General features: G+C 52.5%; 1 protein-coding gene across 1 annotated transcript; it reads right to left on the reverse strand.

Moving 5' to 3' along the window:
- Nucleotides 1-1,016: 1,016 nt before the first annotated feature.
- On the reverse strand, nucleotides 1,017-7,912 carry IRF1 (interferon regulatory factor 1). The gene is made up of 10 exons (XM_056349850.1): nucleotides 7,777-7,912; nucleotides 6,558-6,649; nucleotides 5,543-5,642; nucleotides 5,163-5,339; nucleotides 4,778-4,827; nucleotides 4,517-4,652; nucleotides 4,216-4,341; nucleotides 3,330-3,373; nucleotides 2,597-2,732; nucleotides 1,017-2,149 (listed from the first exon to the last, which is right to left on the reverse strand). Exons 2-10 carry the CDS (start codon nucleotides 6,642-6,644, stop codon nucleotides 2,049-2,051), a joined length of 957 nt encoding a protein of 318 aa, XP_056205825.1. The 5' UTR covers nucleotides 6,645-6,649; nucleotides 7,777-7,912; the 3' UTR covers nucleotides 1,017-2,048.
- Between the last annotated feature and the right edge of the window lie 15,533 nt (nucleotides 7,913-23,445).

Consider the following 23,445-nt stretch of genomic DNA (forward strand, 5'->3'; position numbering starts at 1 on the left):
CAGAGATAGGGCCAGTTAATGACTAACAGGCGCTGCAGTCGCCCTGCCCAGCCTCTCCCTCCCTGCTGCCTGCCCACCTTGCTGTGCCGTCGCCAAGGCTTTTAGCTCTGCCTCACTGGAGACCCACCACTTACTGTGGTGGTTGTAGCACTTGTTTTTCCCCTCTTCCTTTGGTAAACCCCACATCTGTCCCTGCGTGTCTGCAGGTTGCGTCGCAGCAGAGCCCGTGCCAAAGGCGGTAGGAAACGTTCGCTTTGTTCCAGCCCTTTGGGTTGGGTTTTCCTCTCCCACAGCCTGATGTTTATTCTCCGCGGGCCGCCCTCGCTCTTGCTCGGTGAATGAAGTTATTCCCCAAAGGCCATGGCCTCACAGCCCTGCTCGGCACGGGGGTTTTCCAGGCAGTGTCAGATGCTGGTGGCTGCAGCTGGAGACACATTGCATCAGCCACACTTGCCTCTTATCTCCCACCCCAGACGATGCTCTAACATGTCAGACCTTTCCAGCCTAAAATTATTGGCAAATGAGTAAAATAGCAGGGGAAAACCAGCTTGCTTTCCCCTTGCCTTCTGAATTGTGCCTGTGCATTTGTTTGGGTTTTTTTGTAAACCTGGGTTATTTAGCCAGGTCTTCACTGCAGATTGGCTTATTGCAGAAGCTGGCAGCATTGGTGACAGGGACATCCACAGCAGGGGCTTGGTCCATAGCGCTTTTTTTAATAGCATAGCCTCTAACCCTGCTCCGAGGTAGGTCTGACTTGCAGATGATGGCAGATACAAACCAGCTCCCCTACACGTGCACAAGACCTGGGCTTCCCTTCCCAAAACAAGCAGGATTCCACCCACAGCTGCACTGGGAAGAGGGGAGGAGTGGAAAACAGGAGTAAACTACTAAATTCCCTACGCTTTCATGACTCATGAAAAACCCCCTGCAACCATCTCTGTCAACAGCATGTGTCTGGGTTTTTTCAAGGAATTTGGAGTGCATTCTCTGAGTTCTCCCACAAGATAAAGTAAACATCATATATAAAACATTTTTATTAAAACAAATATACATGACTTTATATACAAAAATAAAATGTACATGAAAATAGTCTATTACAGCTTAGTGATTTGGTTCCTATGTGTTACACACAAACTAGAACCTTCCATTCTGCACTCTCCTGCAGGTGCAGGTCCGGGGTGAGTCTGCAGGGTGTTACAGCTTGCTGCATACAGTACTGTGGGTGTCCCAGCAGAGTGCGAGAAGGGATCTCGGAAAGGCATGGTATAAATAAAGAGCTCTGCCCCATCAGTGCAAAAATTGTTTCATGCAGCAGCTCTTCAACTATTATGTGGAAATAGATATGGCGTGTCTATGAGCAGATAACATCCTATGAGTAGACCTGGGTAATGTGGAAGCAAAGCCTAAACTGAATTTTCACATTTTATTGGTCTAAATTATTTACAGTTTAAAGTTGAAAGATCTGAAAGGTGAACTATGCAATGGAGTAAATCAAAGAAGACAGTGCCAATTAGTGCAATTTTTCTTAAGTGTAATGACAGTCATTAAGCTCACTGTCACCAGTGTTGCACAGGTAAGCAGCAACTGAAACTAACAGGTAAGAGGCTCTCCTAGCAGCATCTCTCCTAAGCACTCCATGAGTAAAGTGCTCATCACATCTCACACGGGGAGGATGGTAACCTCTTCCCCAGGCCTCCAGCACAGCGGGGTACCATTTGGCAGCACCCTACCAGGTCAGACCCTATGGCACGTTGGCAACCTTCCCAGCAAAAAAGCTTCAGCTCCCAAGTGATGACAAGGTGCGCACTGTGGCTGAGCATCTTCACTGCCAAGAGTCCTGCTAGTGAGATTGGATTCTTTTTTTTTTTTTTTTTTTTTTTTTAATTTATAATGGCGTTTTTCTTGCTAACCTTTTCAAGGCCTAAAAGTTAAACGGAATATAAAAGCTACTTTCTTTGCTCAGTCAGTAACAAACAACCTCTTCCATCTCTTCAGGCTTGTCAGAGTTTCTACCCAAGAGCAGTTCGTGGTGGGAAGAAGCCAGGGGTTTACAAGCCACAAGGAATGACCTGCATGGTAGGTCTCACTGTGTCCAGCCAGGAGAAGTCTAGGCAGCTTTTCTGGTCGAAGAACCTGACCTCCAGCTCTCCTAGACAAAATAAAAAAGGATGAGTACTGAAGCACACCTGGTAAAAGCAAAATTGTGTGTGTGTATCAAAACTTGAAAGTTTCCTCAGATGTGAGTAAACACCTTAGACTAAATACTCCAAACACTCTCTATCAAACCATCCCATTTAAGCTATTCCTAGTGGAAATTCTTCAGTTACACTGCAAGGAGTTCCTGAAAGCTGACATGACTTGCAGGCGTGTAACTGTAAAACAAGTCTCTAGTATTCTTAGTGGAGGCATTTTTTGGCTTTTCCTCTTTATCAAAAATTCCTTGCAGCCTTCCGACAGGCTACTTGGAAATCTCAGAGCACAGGGATGTGTGAATCCCTCCATTGGCTTTGCTCCCTCCCATCAGTGTGTTGCATGAAACCTCTTGCCCGTGCTCTCCTGTGGCCATGGCTGCCGGTGACAGCAGAGGCAGTGGTACCTGAGGTTGTGTCGATCTCCCCGTCCTGCTCCTTGTAGTTGTAAGTGCTGCACATGGTCTGCGTGCCCGGCTCGTTGGTGAGGAAGCCTTTCCCCCCAACACTGGTGGCACGCCAGTCTTGGGCTGGTTCAAACAGCTGCAAGAGAATAAGGGGATGGTAAAAAGTGCTCCTGCTCTCTGTGGGTGCAATGTTCTATTCCTTTCCCTTAATCAGAAGACAGGCAAGCAAAAATGACCAAATTATACCTTCTCAGGCTAAGTTATATAAAACTCATTTTATTCCCAGAATTAAAAAAAAAAGTTAATGCAAAACAGGAAGGGCTGGAAGACCTCCAGTGATGAATCCCCCCATCTTATCAGCGGGATGAGCATGACATGTCTGGAAACGCAGATTAAGTGCCATATGTGCCAGAGGGATGGGCCAAATAAAGTCTAGAAAACCTTTGCAGACTCTGATATAGCAACCTCTACTTCTAGTAGTACTCAACAGCTTTCTCTGACTTTCACATGAAGAGTAAATATTTCCAGGGATGTGTCTTCTCCAGTACATGTTTGCAAAGGAGCCTTCTTTTTGTATTTAATTTTTCAGGCTTCCTCATTAAATAAGGGCCTTGTATTACTCAAGCGTATGTTCAGCTCATATAGGACTGGATCAGATAGCTGCTTCCCTTCCTCTCTTGGTGCAAACAGCAACTTTGGCCAATTTTATTCTGACCAGAAGGATTGGTTTTACCTTAAAAATGTCCGAGTTCATTTCTTCTTCATCTTCATCTGTGACTGTTTTGTAAGCATATTAAAAAAAAAAAAAAAAAAAAAGAAGAAAACATAGATGTCAACTTTTCACATGTTAGCTCTTGAGCTTCTGCTTCTCCACCACACAACCCACTTCATGTTCTCTTGTCACACAACAGCCCTACCCCTTACTTCCCCCTCCCCGGGGATGACACCGAGGAGAGGCTCGAGGGTCTGAGCTCCTTCCCCGTGGCTCTGCAGCCCTTCATCCCAGATGCTCTGCAGCCCCCACGTGTTGGGGTGTGCGGCGCAGCCAGCTCCGATGCCTCCCCAGGACTCAGCGGAGCAGAGCCCGCTTGGTATGCGGGAGGAAGGTATTTGCACCCTAAGTGAAGAACCACTTTGCTATATCTATGTTGATTATTTTTCTTCCCCACTGGAAGCATGGTTACCTGCACTGACACTGCTGTACCCAACTCTGTCCTGCTTCTGGCATTGCCTCCTTCCAGCTGCCTCGGGAAGCCCCAGTCCCACCCTCCCAGCTCAGAAATCTCCCCTCTTCTTTACAGACCGACCTGTCTGTGCCATCAGGTGGAGCCTGCAGGACAAAGCCTGCCCCTTTTCCCATGTGTGCAAAGCAAATGGCATTTCAGAGCCTTTCACCCATGAGTAACTACTGCAGGTGGCACCTGCCAGGTCTTCCCTTCTGTCACCTGGCCAGTTTGGTGGCTCCAGGCACCCTCATCCACCAGGTGGAGGCTGGTATTTCTACAAAACAGCTCTTGCTTTTTCTCATGTCCCAGACACTCCTCCTTCCCGCTGTCTTGCCTCCAACCTGCCCCCAGCAGACTTATAAAAGATCAGGGTAGGAAAACAGAAATAGCCACCTTCTGAGGACGAAGGCAGGGGGGACACCTGGAGCTGGTAGAGGTCGTTGGTGCTGTCAGCCATGCTGATTTCCATCGGTGGCCTCCAGTCAGTCAGGGAGCCGCTCACCTCGCACGAGGAGAGGTCTGTGGGATGCACCAGGAGTTGGCACTTACAGGAGAGACACAACCACCTCTATTTCCTCCCTGCCCACCTGACGGCATGGCCCCGAGAGTCATCTTTGTCTTTTTGGTGCAGAAACTGTGGGTTTAGCACAAACGACACTTTCCACCCTGCTCAGAGCTAAAAACTGAGTCTCACCTAAGGTGATGGCCGTGCTCTCCACCTCCACTTCCTGCCCCACGTAGTCCTGAACGGTGTAGCCACTGTGGTCATCTGGCAGAGGAGTGTTGGTTAGTCTTTCTGTCGACTCCTCCGTCTTCATGTCTTCATACAACTACAAAAATAAGAGCAGTGCATGAAAGGCTCGTCAAAGAATACACAGGTTCCCATACGAGAAAAAATTAAGCATGAAAACCACCAAAACCTCTAGCTTCTTCAGCTGCCTCTACAGACACATACCTTTCTCTTGCTCCTGTTTCTTGCTTCTTTTGAAGACTTCGACTTCCTTTCTGTTAAATAAAAAGATGAATGTGAGAAAGAGCTGCGTGGCTGACATTTCAGGCGAGCATGAGCTCTTGCAGCTTTGAGCCCTGCTCAGCAAGCTCTGCTACTGCTGTCAGCAGCATCCTGACAATGCCTTTAGGCGCATTTAAAGACTTTGGGATAAAACCAGACCATTTCTACAAACTGTTACCGATGGCAGTAACCAGCTATTAACTCCAGCAGCACCGGTGCTACCAACAGGTCTGTTACACCCCCGCCTATGCGGAACAGGAAATTTAGGTGGTGCTGAAGCACAGCAGTGGCAGCTGCATAAGCCCAGCTGGGGTGCTGAGGGGCTTACCTTTCTTCTGATCCTTTGTCAAGGGCGGCAGCATCCTGTAAACCCTGACAGCACTGGAGCCTTTGTTGATGCTTTTATCCTTCACTTCTTCAATGTCAGGCAGTGAATTCATAGCACAGCGGAAGTTTGCCTTCCAGGTTTTCGGATCAGGGTCTTTCTCACCTACTTTATACCTTCCTATAAATAAGAGATGGGGTGAGTATTTATAGACTTTTCAGTGTTAACTTCTTCCCCCTAAAAAAATAACACCTTACTCTTCTATTTTCTCTGACATCTATACTAGTAGTTAATATAACTACCTGAGGTGTAAGTCAAGACAAAACAAAATGCCTTGCTTGAGATATGCAGATGAGCGATGGGAATGTGACACTGGCACACACCTGTATGAATGGCCCAGCTCCGGAAAAGGCAGGCGTCTTTCTCCATGTCCCAGCCATGCTTAGCTGCATGCTTCCATGGGATTTGAAACATCATCTTATCCTGAAGTTAAACCAACAGAGATTTGAATTAAAATAGAAGCACCACATGCCAGTTTAGAATGACAGATTTAATCAAAGAATTCTCAGTAGCAGCTCAGAAATTTTATAAACCCCCCTGCTCTATAACTTAATTAAACATCCGTTGTTCCATCTATTCTGTTCCAGGCATTTAAGGCTTTTTATGATTTCTGAAACTGGGGAAAAAACCCAACAACACATGTGGTACAGTACAGTTAGAAGTAAGCAATATTGTCAATTTTATCCCAGAATCGTTTAAATACATTGCATCTAATCATTAGTATGTCAGGAACTATGGCATATTTTCTAGGCATGCTTTGGTAGAGAATCCCTTTTTTAAAGCTGCCCGTAAGATCCTACAAGAATCCCGAGAAAAGCATGTCCTAGCTTAAATATCACCTTGGGATGGATATGGAAACTTCAGAGAAAGAGACCTGGGTCAGTAAGCCTACTGATCTGACCCGGTGCTACAGGTACAGGGCATTGCCTTCCAGAACAAAAAATACAGTGCTGCTTTCAGGCCAAAACATAAAACTGGAAGCAACTGGGAGTGTAGCAGTAGCCACTGAACTGGGACAAGAGGTGACTTGGCTCAAGTGGGCAGCAGGAGTTAAAAGAGAACTTGGAGTTTTCTTCGTTCTCCCTCAAGTTCAGATTGCTTTTATTGTAATTTAGCATTTTTCCCAGGAAAAAAAAATTGAACTCCTGCATTGCGTACCAATCAGAGCTACTTTTCTGAAATCAAAAATATTTGTTTTTTAAACATAATGCCTGCAAGTTTTCTCCATGTTCTTCCTTCCTTTCTGATCTTGACTCACATTTACCATCATCTAAGAACGAGGATGGTTAATGACACAGAACAGTAATAATAATGATGATCATAATAAACAACCCTCACCTTGTTAATCCATATCAGTCCTGGTATTTGATTGGAATTAATCTGCATTTCCAACCAGGGCCTCATGCGCATTCTTGACACTGGCATGTTGTCTATGAAAGAAATAATAGGTCAGCAAAACCACTCATCACTTTTCCTCATTCTGCAATGTCACACCCCCCCGTTACCCTCTGTACTGCCAGCACTGCCTGTAATGCTAGCAATGCAACTAACTACTTCTCTAGATTCATAACTCTTTTTATTTCAGTAACTTCCACCTGCTTGAGCAGGGCGGTGCATCCCACTCTGCCTGGTGAGCCCCGAAAACTCCAGTTTGGAATTCTGGCAAAGGGATTGATGGCTGGAGCTCGGCCCCCGCTGCCAGGGGTCGGGGCAGCCCGGCCCCCCGGGGAGCCCCCCGCCCGCCCCGGGGCCGGTTGCCCAGGAGGGGATTCGGTGGAACCGGCGGGGACCGCTGCGGGACGCCCCGGCCGCGGCGGCAGGGAGGCTCTACCGGCACGGCCGGCTCTTAGAAGTTTATTATTGATAAAATTGGGCGCGGGGGGAGCCGGCCCTGCCGGGGGCCCGACTAGCCGCGCAGCCGGCCCCAGCAAACCGCGCCCGGTGCTGCCGCCGCACAGAGGGAGCGGGGCGGCGCGGCGCTCCCAGCCCTTCCTCTGCACAAATAATTTCCTGTTTGCGGTGGTTTTTCAAGGCAGCCCCAGATTTCCCAAACAATACTGTTCCAGCTTGCACCACCAACGCGCGCGGCGGCAGGACAAGGGCCCACAGCGTGCCCGCCCCGGGGAGGGCGGCCCGGGATGCCCCCCGGGGCTCGGGCCCCGCGGCTCGGCGCTGGCACAAGCTCAACAGCGGGAGCGAAGCCTCCGGCTGAGCCCGCCGAGTGGCAGCCGCGCCCGGCCGCGCCCGGCCCCGCGGGTGCGGGACGCCATCCCGCCCCCGTCCGTCTCCTGCCGTCGGCTGCGTAAGGGGCCGCGGCCGCCGCCCGCCGGAGGGATGCCCAGTGCCCACCCGACGGCCACCGGCGCCCGCCAGCCGCCTCCGCACGACAGATGCCGGTGCTGCCCCCTCTTGCCAAGCAGAGCCGAGCCGAGCCGTGCCGTACCGTACCGTACCCTTGGGACCGCTCCCGCGGACCCTGCGGGGAGCCTTCTCCCGGAGACCCGGGGCTGTGCAAAGCGCGGGTAGGGGGCGAGCGACGGGACGTACGGCGACCCACCTGGCTGTGCCGTGTAGTGCCGAGCCGTGCAAGCCTGTGCAGCGATGCGGTAAGCCGAGCCGAGCCGTCCGCGCCCGCTGCCCGCCGACCGGCCTCTGCCGCCCGCGGGGCGCGCCCTCGGGTATAACGCGGCGGCGCCCGGGATTCCCCGCCGCCCCGGGCCCGGCTGCGTCTCCACCAATCAGCCCCGCCGCAGGGGGCGGCCGCGCCTCCCATTGGCCGCCGCCGCCAGCATCACTTCGGGGAAATCACGCTGTTGTAGCACCAGCGGCGCGGGGGGAGCACCGCCCCCCGCCGCGCGCCCCGCCCCGCCCCGCCCCGCCCCGCCGCCGTCCAGCGCGGGTGTGCGCCAGGCCCCGCCGCTCGGCACGGGGGGGCTCAGCCCGGCCCCACCGGCCCTCGCCGCACATCCCAGCCTGGCCCCGTGCCTCCCCCGAGGGATCCGGCCCCTGTCCCCCGCCGAGAGATCCGGCCCTCGTCCCACTGAGCGATCCAGTCACTGTCCCATGGAAGGATCCAGCCCCTGCCCCCCCCGCAACGGATCCAGCTCCTGTCCCTCCCGAGGAATCCAGTTCCCGTCCCACTGAGGGACCAGCCCCTGTCCTCCCCAATGGATCCAGTCCCTGTCTAATGTAGGGATCCTGCTCCCGTCCCACTGAGGGATCCATCTCCTGTCCTCCCGAGGGATCCAGCCCCCATGCCACAGAGGGATCCACCTCCTGTCCTCCCGAGGGATCCAGCCCCCATGCCACAGAGGGATCCATCCCTGGCCCGTGCTCCCCCCGCGTGGCAGCTGTTCACGTGGCAGCTGTTCGCGAGCATCCCGGGCAGCTGGAGCAGTGGGGTAATGGCGACGCGCAAAGCCCCAGAGCTCCCGCCAGCCACAGCAGCCCTGATCCACCGGAACCCGGTGAGCAGGGAGCAGGGTCCGGATGAGGCTGTTGGGAGTCGGGTGGGAGCATGGCCAGCAGCTGGGCTGCTCCCAGTCACCTCACTGCAGAGTGTCAAAGAACCGGCCCCAGTGCCGACGGTCACTGAGCAGCCCTGCTGCCACGGGACCCAGGATGGTACCAGCTCCAACGCACATGCTTTTGCTGTGAGCAGCAGGACTGCTGGACATGGAGGGCCAAAACTGCACGCGGGTTTTGTTATTTGGTGTTAGCAATTTGCAGGGATTTGGTAGGGCCTGGAGTAATAGGAGCAGCCACGGGTGATAGAAAGAAGGTCAATAGAAAAGGAAGGTGTTGAGGATTGTGAGCAATGATGCTTCTGACCATCTCCTCCGCATTGATGCTTTCAAGGCAGGTAGTGGTCTGTACCCAGCGTGCTGCCCAGTGTCAGCGTGAGCCACCCCAGTGATGCAAGCAGACGTACAGGGGTGTGCTGCTGCCTTGTGGTGTTGAATGCTCATCAAACGCGCAGCTGAAAGAAAGGGCTCGGGGCAGTGGGCAGAGCAGTGCCAGTGCACATCACAGTGTGCCTACAGCATGTGACACGGGCCTGGCCTCAGCAGACCACCTCTTTGGTGAGCAGCAGTGCTACAGACGCTGCCTGGACTTCCTCTGTCATTGGTTTGAACACCTTGATGCTCTAACGGGGCTCCTCAGCCTAGTTAGAACTATAACGCAGCCTGTTTCCAGGGCTTTTTCCCATAAAGCTCCCAGCCGAGATCTGGTCTTAGTGGCTTTGCCGCAGGAGTTTGAGACTTCGAGCTGCTCTAATTTCATAACACGCATTTGCCATAGCTTGTGCAGTAGCTTATAGCAAGAAGTGCACTGCCCATCATCTGCTCTCGACATAAATGACCACAGGTGGGAGGCAGAGCAACGCAGCCATTTTGCAAAACCCAGGAATGTTTTTTTCTCCCGTCTTCCCTTGGCCTGGGATGTGTGTCAGGCTGGGCTGATCTGAAATAGCTGTGTTAGGAGACATAAAGCGTGGCCACTGGTATTGTCCTCTCCTACTGCTCACAGATGAAGCACACGGAAGAGAAATGACACTACAATAGAAGGCCACTGGTATCATCAGGATTTCCCTCCGATCCCCTGGATCTGGGTGACATTGAGATCAGATTTGCATCCAATGTCTTCAAGGTGCCTGCAGTCCAGCAGAATATTAGAGCATTTTTAGTTACTCCCTTTTCAGTACTTTCAAGGCAGGTTTGAAGTTGTGTGCGATGGGAAGGTTTATTGGAAGAGAGGTGGAAAGACATGTGGGCAGCCCTATCACCCTGCCAGCACTGGCAAGTTCTCTTTCTTTAACACAGTGATTAAAGAAAAGCCCAAACTTGGTTTTAAGTACAGAAAAACACACTGTAGATGGGCCATGCTTTCTCTAAACTAATTTTTTTTGTCTGCTTGACACTTTTATCTTGCGGTAGTATCCTCCAGTCGGGTCGTTGTGCTGGGTGAGGCACTGTTCACCAGCAAGCTTTCACTGTAGGCAAAGATATAACATATTAGGTAAATTAAACAAGTAAGCAAAGAAGGAGAGTGGTAGACAGACCAGGTGGGGACAGCACTAGGACATTTATAGTTCACGGCCTGTGAGAGGCCATAGGTTCACTCCTCGGTGTAAGATGTCCGGAAATCTAGAATAATAAGAGGTAACATAAAAGTGGCCTGAAAAAGATGACGGAAGGTATTTGAGGTTTCAGTGCAGATGTCATCTACAAAAATAGTCACAACACCTCTTATAAAACCTAAATATTAACAGAAAAGATCATGCTGTCATTCCTTTCAAGCTCCATCCTCCCATGGTTAAACTTTACCCTCTCAGCCAGCTTTAAGAAAAATTAATTCTGAGCTTTCTGGTCTGACAGGCCAATGGTTGCTTACACTAAATGTATCTTAAATACTTTAAATGACAAAATTGAACAGCGAGTTTTTTGATATATGACTTCAGTACTGTTGTGGTCCTTACTGGCTATTTTTAGTCTGTATCTTCGTCAGGAACTGGCACCAGGCACCAAATAAATAGACCTAGAACAGAGATGCAGGAGGGGAGGTTAACAGTCCCAGCCCTAAATCTCCACTTCTTTCCTCTGGTTTAAACCCATACAGATACTACTCAGTGGAACTTAATTGACCTTTATATCGGCATTCTATCCCATATCTGCACAAGTTTCCATGAGGCATGACCTGCCCAAGCTGGGATGCCTTCTGTTTGTTTGCTTCATTGTTATCTCTCAGCTTGAAACAAGGAAATAACAACTTGTCTCTCCCTGATGTTACTGTGTGTCAGGCTGTCCTTACGGGACAGCTACAAAACCACCTCCTTACAAAACCAACTCCTTCCTCCCATTTATGCCACTACGCTAACAATCGTTTCAGCAGTTTTCTCAATGTAGCAAGAATATGCACTTAAATTTGACACATACTTGTATAAAAGTGTAAGCAAGGAATAATCCATGCACCTCAAGGGCGTCAATAAATGGTTGGCTGTAAATCCCTTCTGCTCCACCCAGGTTATCACCCAGAGAGAATTTCCATGAGTGTCAACATCTCTGATCCTCTGCAGGGTTGCAGCAGTGCTCCAGCTTTACTTCACAGCAGTCGTATCTCAGACACTTGCTTGGCCTTTCGGACAGCTTCTGAAGTTCCCCCTTTTTCATATTCCCCCTGTGATTTGCCACTTCTTTTGTTTTAACTGTAAACTGAGTGACAGAGAAACAGATTGCTAAAATATTTTATCAATTTACCCGATCCAGGGAGATCCCAAGTCTGGGATTGTTTTCCTGTTTCAGAGGAAATATTTAATAATAATTTTATTGAAAACACAATCAAATCCCCAAGTGTTGCTGCAGCAAGTGGTAATTGTTACTCTAAAATGACCACCTCTCGGTCTCAGTCAGTAGCACCCTTGAAGGAAGGTGCTCCTAGGAAGACTGTATTTCAAGTAATGCTAAAAATCGTGAACTGTTATGGCATCACTACAGACCTCCTGGGGCAGCCAGCAAGGAGGGAGGGTGATGAACTGGGCATGCAGGTGCTAACGAGCTTCTTTGTTCCCTGTCTTTGCTGCTGTGCTTGGTTGAGCAGCTCAGGATGGATTTGCTCCAGTGCTATATAGAATGAAGAGTGGTTAATGTTGAACCCTGTGTGCCACGAAATGGGCCATTCCCAGCCAGCAGTGCTGTGTAACAGCCAGGCAAACCTGCCGCCTCCAGCTGAAGGCAGCTGAAGCTCTCTCCTCCCTAGTGACGAGCGGCATGGACTTTCTCACCCATGGGCACCCAGCCTGATGCCGGGGCTGCTTGGAGTAGGTTGTTTTTCTGGCAGTGCAAAAGGAGCATCTTTTCCACCTTATGTCTGCCACACCTTTCGCTCCTCACTCCTTGCAAAATTACCCTTGAGTGGGGACGAGACCTTCCCTGCTTTACCCCCCAGCAAACCCCTAAGGCTCTGAACATTCACACACATCCTTGTGGGAGCTGGGGGGGGTGAAGGGGAGAAACCAACTGCAGGAGAGCCACGGTCACCTCCAGTATGTGCCAGGGCAGCAGCACAGGAGCCTGTCAGCTTCTGCTAACTGCCCAGCCCACGGCTCCCTCCCAAGGTAAGCAGAAGGCAGGTTGCCCTTCCCTCACACCAGGCAATGCTGCAGGGGCATGTGTGTGTGCAGCAGGATGGGGCTGCCCCATAGCGCATCGCTCAGTGCATGTATCATGCCACCAATGCACTGGCCCTGTGCTTGCCCAGTGCTATACGTGAGCTGTGGATAGGGCAGATTACCCTTGGGTTTTAAATCCCTCAGGTGTCTTGCAGGGAAAGAGCTTGAGCATCACACCGAGTGCTAAAGGCAGTCTTCACTTTGATGATTGTCCCTCCCTGAGACTGTGAATCCAACCAGGAGAAGCTCCACAGTGGGGAATCTCTGCTTTGGTGATGGAGAGGTGGGGAGGTGGGGATGGGGGCTGCCAGGGAAAGCTGTCTCTGGTGCCTGACAGCGAGCCCTGGGAGGGAGCAGAGCCCGAGGTCTGCGTGGCCAGGCAGTATTTGGGGGCGGGGGGGGGGGGGGGGGGGGGGGGCAGTGAACAACCACAGGATGGAGCAGGGGTTGATGGAGGGGAAGAGCGGGAGCATGGTGAGAGAGAGCCTCTTATCTGCTTCCTCGCGGCCCTGGCTGCTTCCTTCCATCGCTGCATCACGATCTTTCCATGCCCACTAGCACCCAACAGTCCTCCCAGACCCTGCTCCAGGAGGGTTTGTTCCTCCTCCGTACCTGCTTTTAAAAGAAACCTGCTCTAATGCAAATCCTTTCTCATTTTCTCTCCCACTTGTCATCCTCCCCTTTCCCCATCAAAACCAGAAACAGTTAGTCTGTTTTGGAGCAGCTCCCTGGGGCGTGCAAAATGGGTACAGAGCCTTCGCTGCCACACCACGGTTCCCCGGGCAGGCAGTAGATGCACCTCAGCTCTCTGGGCTGGGAGAGGTTAATGGGAGTATCAGCCTTAAAAGCTGCAAAGGCTAAGGAGAAAAAAAAAGCTGCTCCGGTCAGTAGCCCTGAGAGCACAGGACTTGCTGCAAGCTGTTTCCATTTCTTATAAATGCCTCTCTTACAAAAAGGAAGTTTGGTTGAAGCACATGCAGGAGAATGAATAATGTCAGAAATGTTGAAACCCTGCCCTGGCATGATGTAACGCCAGTGAGCGCTCTGATCGTGGCTGCCATAAATATATCCTGGGATGGGCCGTTTACAGTTTCCTGGAATTGGAGAGACCTATCTCAGGAGCTGAAATCAATTCAGTTCTCCCCACTGACGGCACGGTGGATTTTTACACTAAACCAAAATGAGATTCTGTGCTTGCTTTGGTGGGAAAAAAAGGGAATTCCAAGAATTTGACTTTGACTCGCGTCCTCAGACTTTCTGGGCTCCTTACTTTTCTCTCACCCTTGCAGGAGGACACAGACCTTTCGTGAAGCCTTTGCCGAGGCAAGCCTGGTGTGCTGCAGGCAGCTGGCAGCTGTGACATTTGCCAAGCGAGGGACCTGCAGCAGCCTGAGCCCCCTGCCAAAGGTCAGAGAGACTCAGTCCTCTCCCTGTGCTCCTGGGAGCATGGCAGTGGCTCCCTCAGCTCATCCTCCCTGCCCAGCCCAGGCACAGTGGGGCAGCCGTGGGGCAGCTGTGGGGCCATGCTGACCCGGGGTGCCCTGGGGTGCCAGCATCCCAGCAGCTAGCCCAGGTGCAGGTCAGTGGGGAGCCCGTTCAGTTTACATTGCTGACGTCCCACCGATGCAGCTGGGGCTGATATCAGCAGGGGAAAAAATGGTGAGTTGGGTATTAAAGACTGGTTGGGGTTTTTTTAATGCCCTTAGAGTATCCAGCTGAAGGTAATCAGTCTGAAGGACTCCACTCCCCACCCAGCCATCTGAAGAGCAGGAGTTAAACCCAAGGGAGCTCCAGACTGCAGGGCCAGCGGCTGGCTGTGCCTCCAGCCTGGCCCCCCCCCCGGGAGGGTTTGCTTTTCTCTGGACTGATCCAAAAAGGTGCCCAACAGGCATGACAGGGTCCAGCTGGCACAGTGCTGGGGCTCGCCGGGGCCACCCCCGCCTCCTGCCCAGCCCCTGCTGGCACCCTGCTGTTGCCCACCAGGTAGCTGGGGTGGGCCAGGGTACCTGTGAGCACAGAGGCAGGGAGACGCTGGGAACTTACTGCAGCTCCCCAGGGAAAGCCATCCCAATCCAGTGACCTGCCAGCATTTTGCCTCTGCTCTGCCCCAGGACAAATGGCAACAAGCCCGGCTTTGTCTGAAATACTCCATCCCATCTTTGTCCAGCATGGCTGCCAAGGAGGAAGCTCTTAGGGATGCTGAAGAGGGCTGTGGGGTTGGCACGTTCGTGATGTTAGGAGCCAAGGATGGGAGAGCGGGGGTGTGTGGGATGTGCTGGGACAGAGGCTTGCACCCGGGGCGGCTTCTGCTGGCATGTGGCACCTGGGTTGAAGGGCTGGTCTGGGCACTGGGAGGGCACCTGGCTGCTGTTGTGGCCCTCATGGAACAACCAGAGCAAATACGTGCTGTGAGCAACAGATGTTAAAACATCTGCATCTTATTCCCTAGGCTTTTTATTATTATTATTTACTGGCTATTGACCTTGATGCAGACTGCAACAGCTCTGTCCAAATACAGACTGCAAGCGAGAACAGCCTCGTTTGATAATAATGTCGTTTACATAGGCAAGAGTCAGATTCGGGGGGTGGAAAACATTTAGATGCATTTCAGCAGGGCCGGTGGCACAGTCTGGGCCCCCGCGCCACGGCACCTGCCCTGCTGCTGCCCCACGCTGGACTGGTCATGGCTGCCGCTTTTGGGCATTGCTTTGGGGTGCTCGAAAAGGGGGGTCTGCAAGCTCTGCTATCTGTCCCCCCCCCAAAAAAAAAAAAAAAAAAAATTTGGGAAAAGCTCGGTGATATCTCCAGCCAGACCCCAGAGAGTTCACTGCAGCCCAGATGACCACCTGCAGAAGGGATGGTGGAGGTTCTGCCGCAGGAGGAAGGACCCCTCGCATCCTTCTCCCCACCAAGAAATGGAGGAATCCCTCCAGCAGCACCCACCGGCCAGGAGGGACCCCCCCCAGGGGAGGGGACACCTTGCAGGGAAAGGCTGTCCCAGGCAGCTCCGGGTTGGAACACAGCACCGGCCCCTGCCAGGTGGGTGTGATTTCTTCTGGAAGAAGCACAGATTATTGGGGTTATTATTGTTTTTAACACCTGATGTCCCAGCAGAGACCCCTGGCCACTGACTCGCCTCCCACGGCTGACATCTCAGCAGCTGCCACGTGAACAAACAACAAAATCCCAAAAAACATAGGGGGGAAAAAAGTGTGCGTGTGTGGGAGAGGCAGGTGGAGGGGGGGGGGGGGGGGAGAGGGAAGGAGAAAAAAAAAAGAAAAGAAAGAAAAAAAGGGTAACAAAAAAAGGAAAAGGGGGGTGGGGGCAAAAAAAAAAAAGGGGCCAAAAAATGCCAGTCAGCCGCCCTCACCTGCTCGGGGCCACCTTGGCCCCCTGGGCAGCCACGTCACCTTTTTTCCTTTTCTCCTTTTTTTTTCCCCCTCTTTTTTTTCCCTTTTGTTGTTCTTTTTGCCCTTTTTTTTTTTTTTTTGCAGGGTGTTTTTTACCTTTTTTTTTTTCTTTGGCCTTTTTTTGCCTCTTTTTGCTCTTTTTTTATGCCCATTTTTTTTGCCTCGTGTATTTTTTTTCCTTTTTTATCCTTCCCACCCCGTTTTTCTTTTCCATTTTTGTCGGATTTTTTTGCCCCCCTTTTCCTATCCCTTCTTTTTTACCCTACTTTTTCCTTTTTTTTTCCCCTTCCCCTCCCCTTTCTTTTGCCTTATTTTGCCTGCTTCCAGCCACTTTTTTTTTTTGGGGGGGGGGGGCTTTTCTACCCTTTTTTTACCCCTTTTTCTTTGTTTTTCATGTTCTTATATTTTTGGCCCCCCCTTTGTGTTTTGGGGATGCTGTTGTTGTTTGTTCGCACCTCATCCATTTATTTCTCTCCTTCCGCAGAGCCAACGTGCCCGGAGCGCACCCGGGACCAGCCTGGCCCTTCCCCCGCGCTTCCCCGCCCCGCCCCCCCAGTTTCAGTTTCCCGCAGCGGGGGCGGCACGCGCCGCTTCCGGGAATCAGCGGGGCCGCCAGGGGGCGCCACGGCGGCGGGAGGGGGTTCGAGGGGTGCGGGGGTGCCGGGGCTGGGGCTGGGGGTCCGGGGGAAGCCCGGCCCGAGCCGTGAGTCAGGGGCAGGAATGCGCCGGGACTTCCAGCCACCCCGCCGGGAAAGTCCATCCGCGCCGGGAAACCCCCCCCTCCCCGAGGCACCTGGACGCTGATGCGATGATCCACGGGGGGGGGCACCGGCACCGCCTGCATCCGCTGCACCCCCCGGGGGCGAGCCAAAAAAACCCCCCCCAGACAGCCCCAAAACACCCCTCCACCCTCCCTGTCTGCTGTGGCGCGGCTCGCAGCACCGCCAGCCCCGGGCTAATGAGCTGCTCTAATTACCGGCGCGGCCCCCGGCCCCTGACCCCCGCACGGGTCCGGCTCTCCCGCCAGGCTGCAGCCCGAGGGGGGCCTGGGGGGGGCGCGGCCGCGGTGGTCCCGGCCCGGCAGTGCACTAAGGGAGTCCCGAGCGCTTCCAGTGCCCGCCTGCCCTGCCCGAGCGGTGCTGCGGGGAGTCCTGCGGGCCCCTGAGGGTGCGGGTGCCGGTAGCTGCTCCGTGGGTACCTGCAGCCCGGCACCCCCCCGCCGCCCCGCCAGTGCGGCCCCGCGCTGCCGCCGTCCCCCCCCGACCGCCGGGCATCGGCCGTGCCCCCCGACCCCCGGGCAGCCCGCGGCGGTCCGGCCGCTGGTCCCCGCAGCCGGGCTCAGGCCCCGCGCGGGTCATGTCGCGATGCCGCGATACCCGCAGGGCACGTCCCGGGGCGGTGCGGTGGAAGGAGCGGGGGGTTCGCGTGGCCGGCTGGCCCGTGATGGAGGCGTTTGCGCCACCCCCCCGGTGCAGAGACAGCGGGAGCTGTCGGAGGCTCCGGAGCCGAGGGCTGCGGCACCCCGTTGCAGAGCGTGGTGACCCCCGCGCCCCTGGGAGAGCGCGGCAGGACCGAGCTGGATGGGGACGCGGTGGGACGGGCCGGAGGGGACATCCCTGCTCCGGGCTCAGGCAGAGGCAGCGCTGCCCGCAACGGTGCTGGGTGAGCCGCGGCCCTGCTGGAGGGGTCTGCGGCCAACCGACCCCTCCCCAAGCCACACTTCTGGAGTCGTGGTCTTAGAGGTAACTTCTGTATTTGCTGCCGAAATAACAATGATAATAATAAGAATATAATAATGAAGATAAGAAGCAATAGAGAATTGCTCTTACCAGGGATTAAATCATTACCAGGGTAAATTAAAGTATTAGAAGGTTAATTAAAGTAAAAGAATGTTGGTTTACATTAAGAATGTGCTGGTTTTTCCCTGGGCACGCTAGAGAAGGTGATTATCTTGAACTAAAATACATCTGAAACTGTTTCCATCTGAAAAGGATGCAGGTGGGTTGGGGCGGCAGGTGACAGAGGCAGCGTTCTGGGGACAGTGACTAGCAGGCTGCTTTCCAGAGCTACTGACTGTAAAAAAGGTCTTTTTTTTTTTTTTTTTTTTTTTTTGTGATACTGATCTTGTCCTGCTTGACTCAGGCAAGTGATGGAGAGTGGTTTGTTTTCTTTGTCACAGGTAGTTTTATCATGACCTCTTCAGTTTCTTTGCACACTCGTTTCTCAGGATTCCTGTGGTGTTTTCTGTAGCCTCATACAGCCAGAGGCCGGTCAGGTTTTTCCTTCTCTCCACCTTTTGTCCCTTCTGACGTGCACACACCAAACCCTGTGAAATCTGACCCGGTATCTTTACAGTATTTGTGTGCCTATATTTAAATTGTATGCCATGATTGTACTGAGAGGTTATACTTGTTATGCTTGTGCCCACTAGTTTTCAATGACTTTATATTTTTGGCTGATGCATCCTTCCTGCCCCTGTTAAGCTTTTGCCTCAGCTTTCATACAGCTGGACCCGGCAGCTCCCATCTCATTGGAACCGACGCTGGTTTGGCCTGGTAGCATCGGCACCGGGCGGGTGGTGGGGGGCAGTGATTGCTCTGGCAACGTGCTGAGCACCCACAGGACTTTGGCTCACCCTAGAAATCAGGATCACTATGAAAGAGGGCTGTTGCACCACAGTGTTGTTCTTTCATAGAATGAAATTGTAGGTAAACAAGGGAAGACATCTTTTTTTCCTTTCTTTACCTTTATGGTGTGTCCAAGTGCTCTGCCAGCTTCTGCTTGGAGCTCCCTGCAGGATTGCTGCTCTGCCTGCGGTCAGGGGCAGGGCTATAACAGTATTTCCCTGCCTTATGGGAACAGGTAGTTGAGTAAGAGGTAGCAGGAAGAAAAATAAGCATCATAGCTATGTGAAAATGTGGCTAGAACAGTCTCCTGTGCTGGCATAGCATCCAGTGCAGTCAGATCGCTAACATGGTCTCATTCAGTGAGACCTAAAAAAAATAATATGGAAAAATTATATGGAAAAATAATGTGGAAAAATATCTTAAAATAATATGGAAAATAACAAAAATATGGGAAAAAAAACAACAAAAGAGCCAGTGGTGTTAGAAGCTTCCTTTGGAGGTTTTCTGGTGCTGTACTTGACATTTTGCTGGGCTGTCTATACATCCTCTGGAGTACTACTTGGAAACCACCTTTATTTGGCTTTTCAAGGCTGTGACAGTGCTGCCTTCTCCTCCTGGTGGTCTGTCGCTTTTTGACACAGTTCAGCTCTTCAGAAATGCCTTTGAGGTATTAAAGCCCAGCCCTGCCTTGGCTTAGGTGGTGGCTCTCCGGTGCTGGGGCTGCCGCTTCGTGGGGTGCAGGATGGGACCCGGCGGTGCAGGGTAGGGCAGAGGAGCTATGTGCAGCTGGACGTGCCGCGTCCCACCTTCCCCACCTGGGTATGAGTGTTCAGAGCTGCGCACCCTATTGCAAAGTGCTTGAAGGTTTGTTGTTGCATGTTAGCAGGCTCTTCTATAGCTGAGGTACTTGGGAAGGGATGTGGTGAGCTCCAGGGAACGCGTGGCTTTGCCAGCCCCGTGCGCATCTGTTCCTGTTTTGGCACTGACCACTTTCTCTCCGACATGTCCCACGCAGGGATCTGGCCAACCCTCCTGGGTGAGTGGGTGGGTGATCCTGGGTGAGTGAGTGATCCTGGCAGTTTGCTTGGCCGCTCTCTGCCTGCCTGGGTGGGTGTTTGCCTGTTCTGATGTGGGGCCGGAGGACCCCAGCTCACCGTCAGCCCCAACCCCAGCCACACTGTCCAGGAGCCGTGTGTGCATCTCTGCTCCCACCTCGGCCGCAGAGGTGGAAAGCAAGCAGGTGGAAGGGGCTGGCTCTGGCATGGCTGTGCCCACAGGGGCTGCTCCTGTTCAGCTCCCTCTTTCCCAGGGAGTCTGGAATACTCAGAGAACCCTATCCCTGGATGAGCCAGTGGCTGGGGACACCAGCAGCCTCTTCCAGCCCATTCCCTGAGGTGCCGAGTGGTTGCATCCATGGGACAGGTACTGCTGCAAAGCAAAAGCAAAATCTTTGTCTGCTGGATAACTCTCATGCCTGGCACTGCTCCAGAGATGCTCCAGCTGCCAGGGGATGACAGTTATCCATCACTTCCTAGGATATCATGGGTTGCTAGGTGCCTTGAGGCTGGACCCCCTCCCAGCAAACTTTGTGTGGGGCTGAGTGCTGGGGCCAGCACCATCTCCCTGTCATACAGAGGGGTCACAGCTCTGAATCTGGGGGACATGGCTGCTCAAGGGGGGAGCACAGCAGCCATGTGAAGCCTAAGCCCCACCTGGGAGCAGGGAGGGCCTTGGATTCAGTTGGCAGGGCAGGAGATGTCAAGGGGAAAGCATCTTCTGAAACAGAAGAAGTGGCTGAAGACAGCGCCGTTTGCTGGCAGGGGCTGGCATCCTGGGTTTGCATGGTGATGGGCTGGCCCAGGGCACAGCCAGGGTCAGGAGGAGAGGCAGGGATGGGGGGGTCTGGGTTTAAGTCTTCTGTACTCCCAGCAGCTGGCTTGTATGGAGTGTGTAGCCCAAAGCCCGTCCTGGAGAAAAAGGCTTCCGAGAGGGAGCTGTGTTCCCGAGTTGTGACCCGCGTTGACAGCCCAGGAAGGAGTCACCTGATGGCAGCCTCGGGCTCGGGGGCTGCTGGCGGGGGGGCTTCACCCTGGGGTGCAGCCAGGCTGGGGTCCCCGCCGTGGACGGGCAGCGGGCACCCCGCGGCTGCGCTGAGCCGCAGGGATGGAGCCTGAGCCTCGCCCCCAGCCCCGTCCCTGCCGGAGGGCAGCCCGGCAGCATCACTCACTTTCTGTGAGCAGCGCTTGCCCGTGGGAGAGAAATCCCTGCCCGTGGCTCGTCCTGCCCAGCAGCCTCCCCGCTGCGTTGCTGGTCCCCGCTGCGTTGCTGGTCCCCTGTTGCCACCTGCCGTCAGCCGCCTGGCGCTGGCCTCGGCTCTGCCGTGCGAGGCTGCGGCTTTCGGCCGCTGGGCTGCGGGCAGGCGGAGGGAAAAGTCTCGTAGATCGCCGTCTGCGCAAATAATTTATCAATAATTTTGCTGATTAATCCTTGTTTCACCGGCAGCTGTTGCCTCCCCCCTTATGGAGATGTACTGTGTATTTCTCCTTCGTAGAAGCTGGATGATGACGCTTGAAAATGCTGGGGAAATTGGTACTGGGGCGGCAAGAAAATGTTTTACTTCTCCATATTTGTTCTGGTATCAAAGGATTCTTGCCCGTGCTTCAGCAAGGGTCTCCAGGATGCACGCGAAAAAGGAGTAGTAATGCTGACACGTTCTATCAGGACACGGCGGACCTGGGAATTCAGAACAACCAAAATCAGATGCCTGGGAACACTGTGCCTACAACTGCCTCAGTTGCTCAGCTGCCTGTTTTTACGATGTCAAAATTGGTAAGTTTTGCAAGAAGCTTTTTTTGTGATTAGGAGAGCATCAGAGAACCTCTCTTTCTCACCAAAAATCTCTTCTCAATTTTCTTCTCGTTCCTTTTTCCTATATTTAAAACTTCTTTTTTTAAGGAATTAATTTACACTGGGATGTTTATAGCAAAAAATGCAAGCATCACCCAGGGGGCTAGAGAAAACCCGTTGACAAGGCAGGGGCTGGCATCCTGGGTTTGCATGGTGATGGGCTGGCCCAGGGCACAGCCAGGGTCAGGAGGAGAGGCAGGGATGGGGGGGTCTGGGTTTAAGTCTTCTGTACTCCCAGCAGCTGGCTTGTATGGAGTGTGTAGCCCAAAGCCCTTTTGTGAGCTCTCCTTTTGTGTCCTCCAGCTAAAATTGGAGCCTTTCTTGTGGTGATCAATGCAATTTAGGATGAAGTAGAGTAACGTCAGGGTAATATCAGGATTTTAAATATACCTGTCACCAGTGTCAAGGAGTGATGGTATTACCAGCAGCCTGCCTGCTCCGCGCCCCATGCCACAACACCATGTTTCAGGCTGTTGCAAACCGACGTGCAGCTTCGGCTGGGATTACACTTGTCTGTACCTGCCTGTTTCTGCTGCCCCCAGCTCAGAGATAGCTTGTGAGAATTAGAGTCTGTGCTGAAAATTAAAACTCACTTTCAGGTTTACAGAAAGGTGATTTTATATATATATATATATATATATGTATGTATTAGACAATCTGGTTTTATTCTGATTGAGAAGCAGAAGCGAACACAAGAAGCAGGTTTGTTTGAAGCACCTGGCATAAGGGTTTTCTGCAATGAGATACATCACCCATGACCATAAGAGCTGCCAACCAGGTCTGTAGTTGCTCCTGTAGGGGTGGAATTGCTAGCTCTACTGATCTGAGGTGCCACTGAGAGGGGTTTTAGGACTGTGGTTAAGGACAGTCCCACCCAACAAGCCACAAGCCTGCAGGCGTGTTCCTTGAGAAAGCTGCTTTGGCTGGACATTTTGGAGTGGCTTTGTCCTTTCAGCAGAGCTGGAGGAGGATGCATGTGCCCAAGACTCCCCTGATTTCAGGCTTTCAGAAAAGCGTGGTTTGATTTTTAAGATTCTCCAACCTAATGCACTTTCTAGGAGCTGATACTTCAAATACAAGTATCAGAAACTTCCATCTGTTTGTGTCCAAATTTTTGCACATGGGCAGGCAGCTGTTTGACAACATATATTTTTGAGGTCAGTATGCAAGTGCTTAACTACCAAATTATCTTGAGAAAATGTGAAAGAAACTCATACAAAAACTACACAACAGGGCAGGGGAGAGCGTTCAGAGCTTGAAAGCATCTCAGAAGGCTGAAACTGCCTCCCAGTGCAGACTAGGATTTTGTTTTGAGCTGTGAGAGCAATACAGGTCGGCTATGGTGTTTTGGTCTTGGTGTCTTCGCGAGGGTTCTGCTTAGCAAGGTGCTCCAGAGGTGGGGATCAGGACACCCTGGCGATGCTCTTGTTGCGGCAGCTTCCAGGAGGAAAGTGAAAACGTTTTCCACCAAAGGCACTTTCTCAGCAAATGTTTATTTGTGAATGGCAAGGGCTGTGATTTCTGTTGCAGTTCCGAGGAGATGCTTCCTTATTTATTTTAAAGGTATTTGTTTTACATTAGAAACATCACCAGCTGGTTTTCCCTCTGTCTGCAGCATGCCTTTCCCCTTTGCCTAGAGTTACTCAGGCTAAGGTGGACAATCAGCATGTAGGATGCTTGCCCAGCGGCAGGCAGGTGCCTGCACCTGAGAATAAGCACCAAAAGCCATTCAGCGTTGAGCCCGAGACTCTGGCACCACCTGGAGCAGGGTTTGCAGTTAGGCTGTCACTTGGGTTCTCTCCCAATCAATGTTAATTGTTGAAAAGGAGGGTGAGACCAGTAAGCTTTTCTACAACCAACCACTCTGGTCTCCATGAGCCATCACTCCAGATCCTAGCAGCTCCTCAACAGCTCCATTAAACCAACCGTGCGAGCTCCGCTCTGTCAGAGGTGTGCACCTTAGTGGTCTCGCTGCTTTTTAACTTGTGCCTTGTTAGAAATAGCTTCTAGCAATACACTTGCTCATTCACCTCACAGATCATTTTCCCTTGGCCATCAGAGGTTTTACAATAACTAGATTTGCTTGTGTGGGAAGAGCTTGAAAGAAATTTGTG

The sequence above is a fragment of the Falco biarmicus genome, chromosome 8 (genome assembly GCF_023638135.1).
Source record: "Falco biarmicus isolate bFalBia1 chromosome 8, bFalBia1.pri, whole genome shotgun sequence".
NCBI lineage: Eukaryota > Metazoa > Chordata > Aves > Falconiformes > Falconidae > Falco > Falco biarmicus.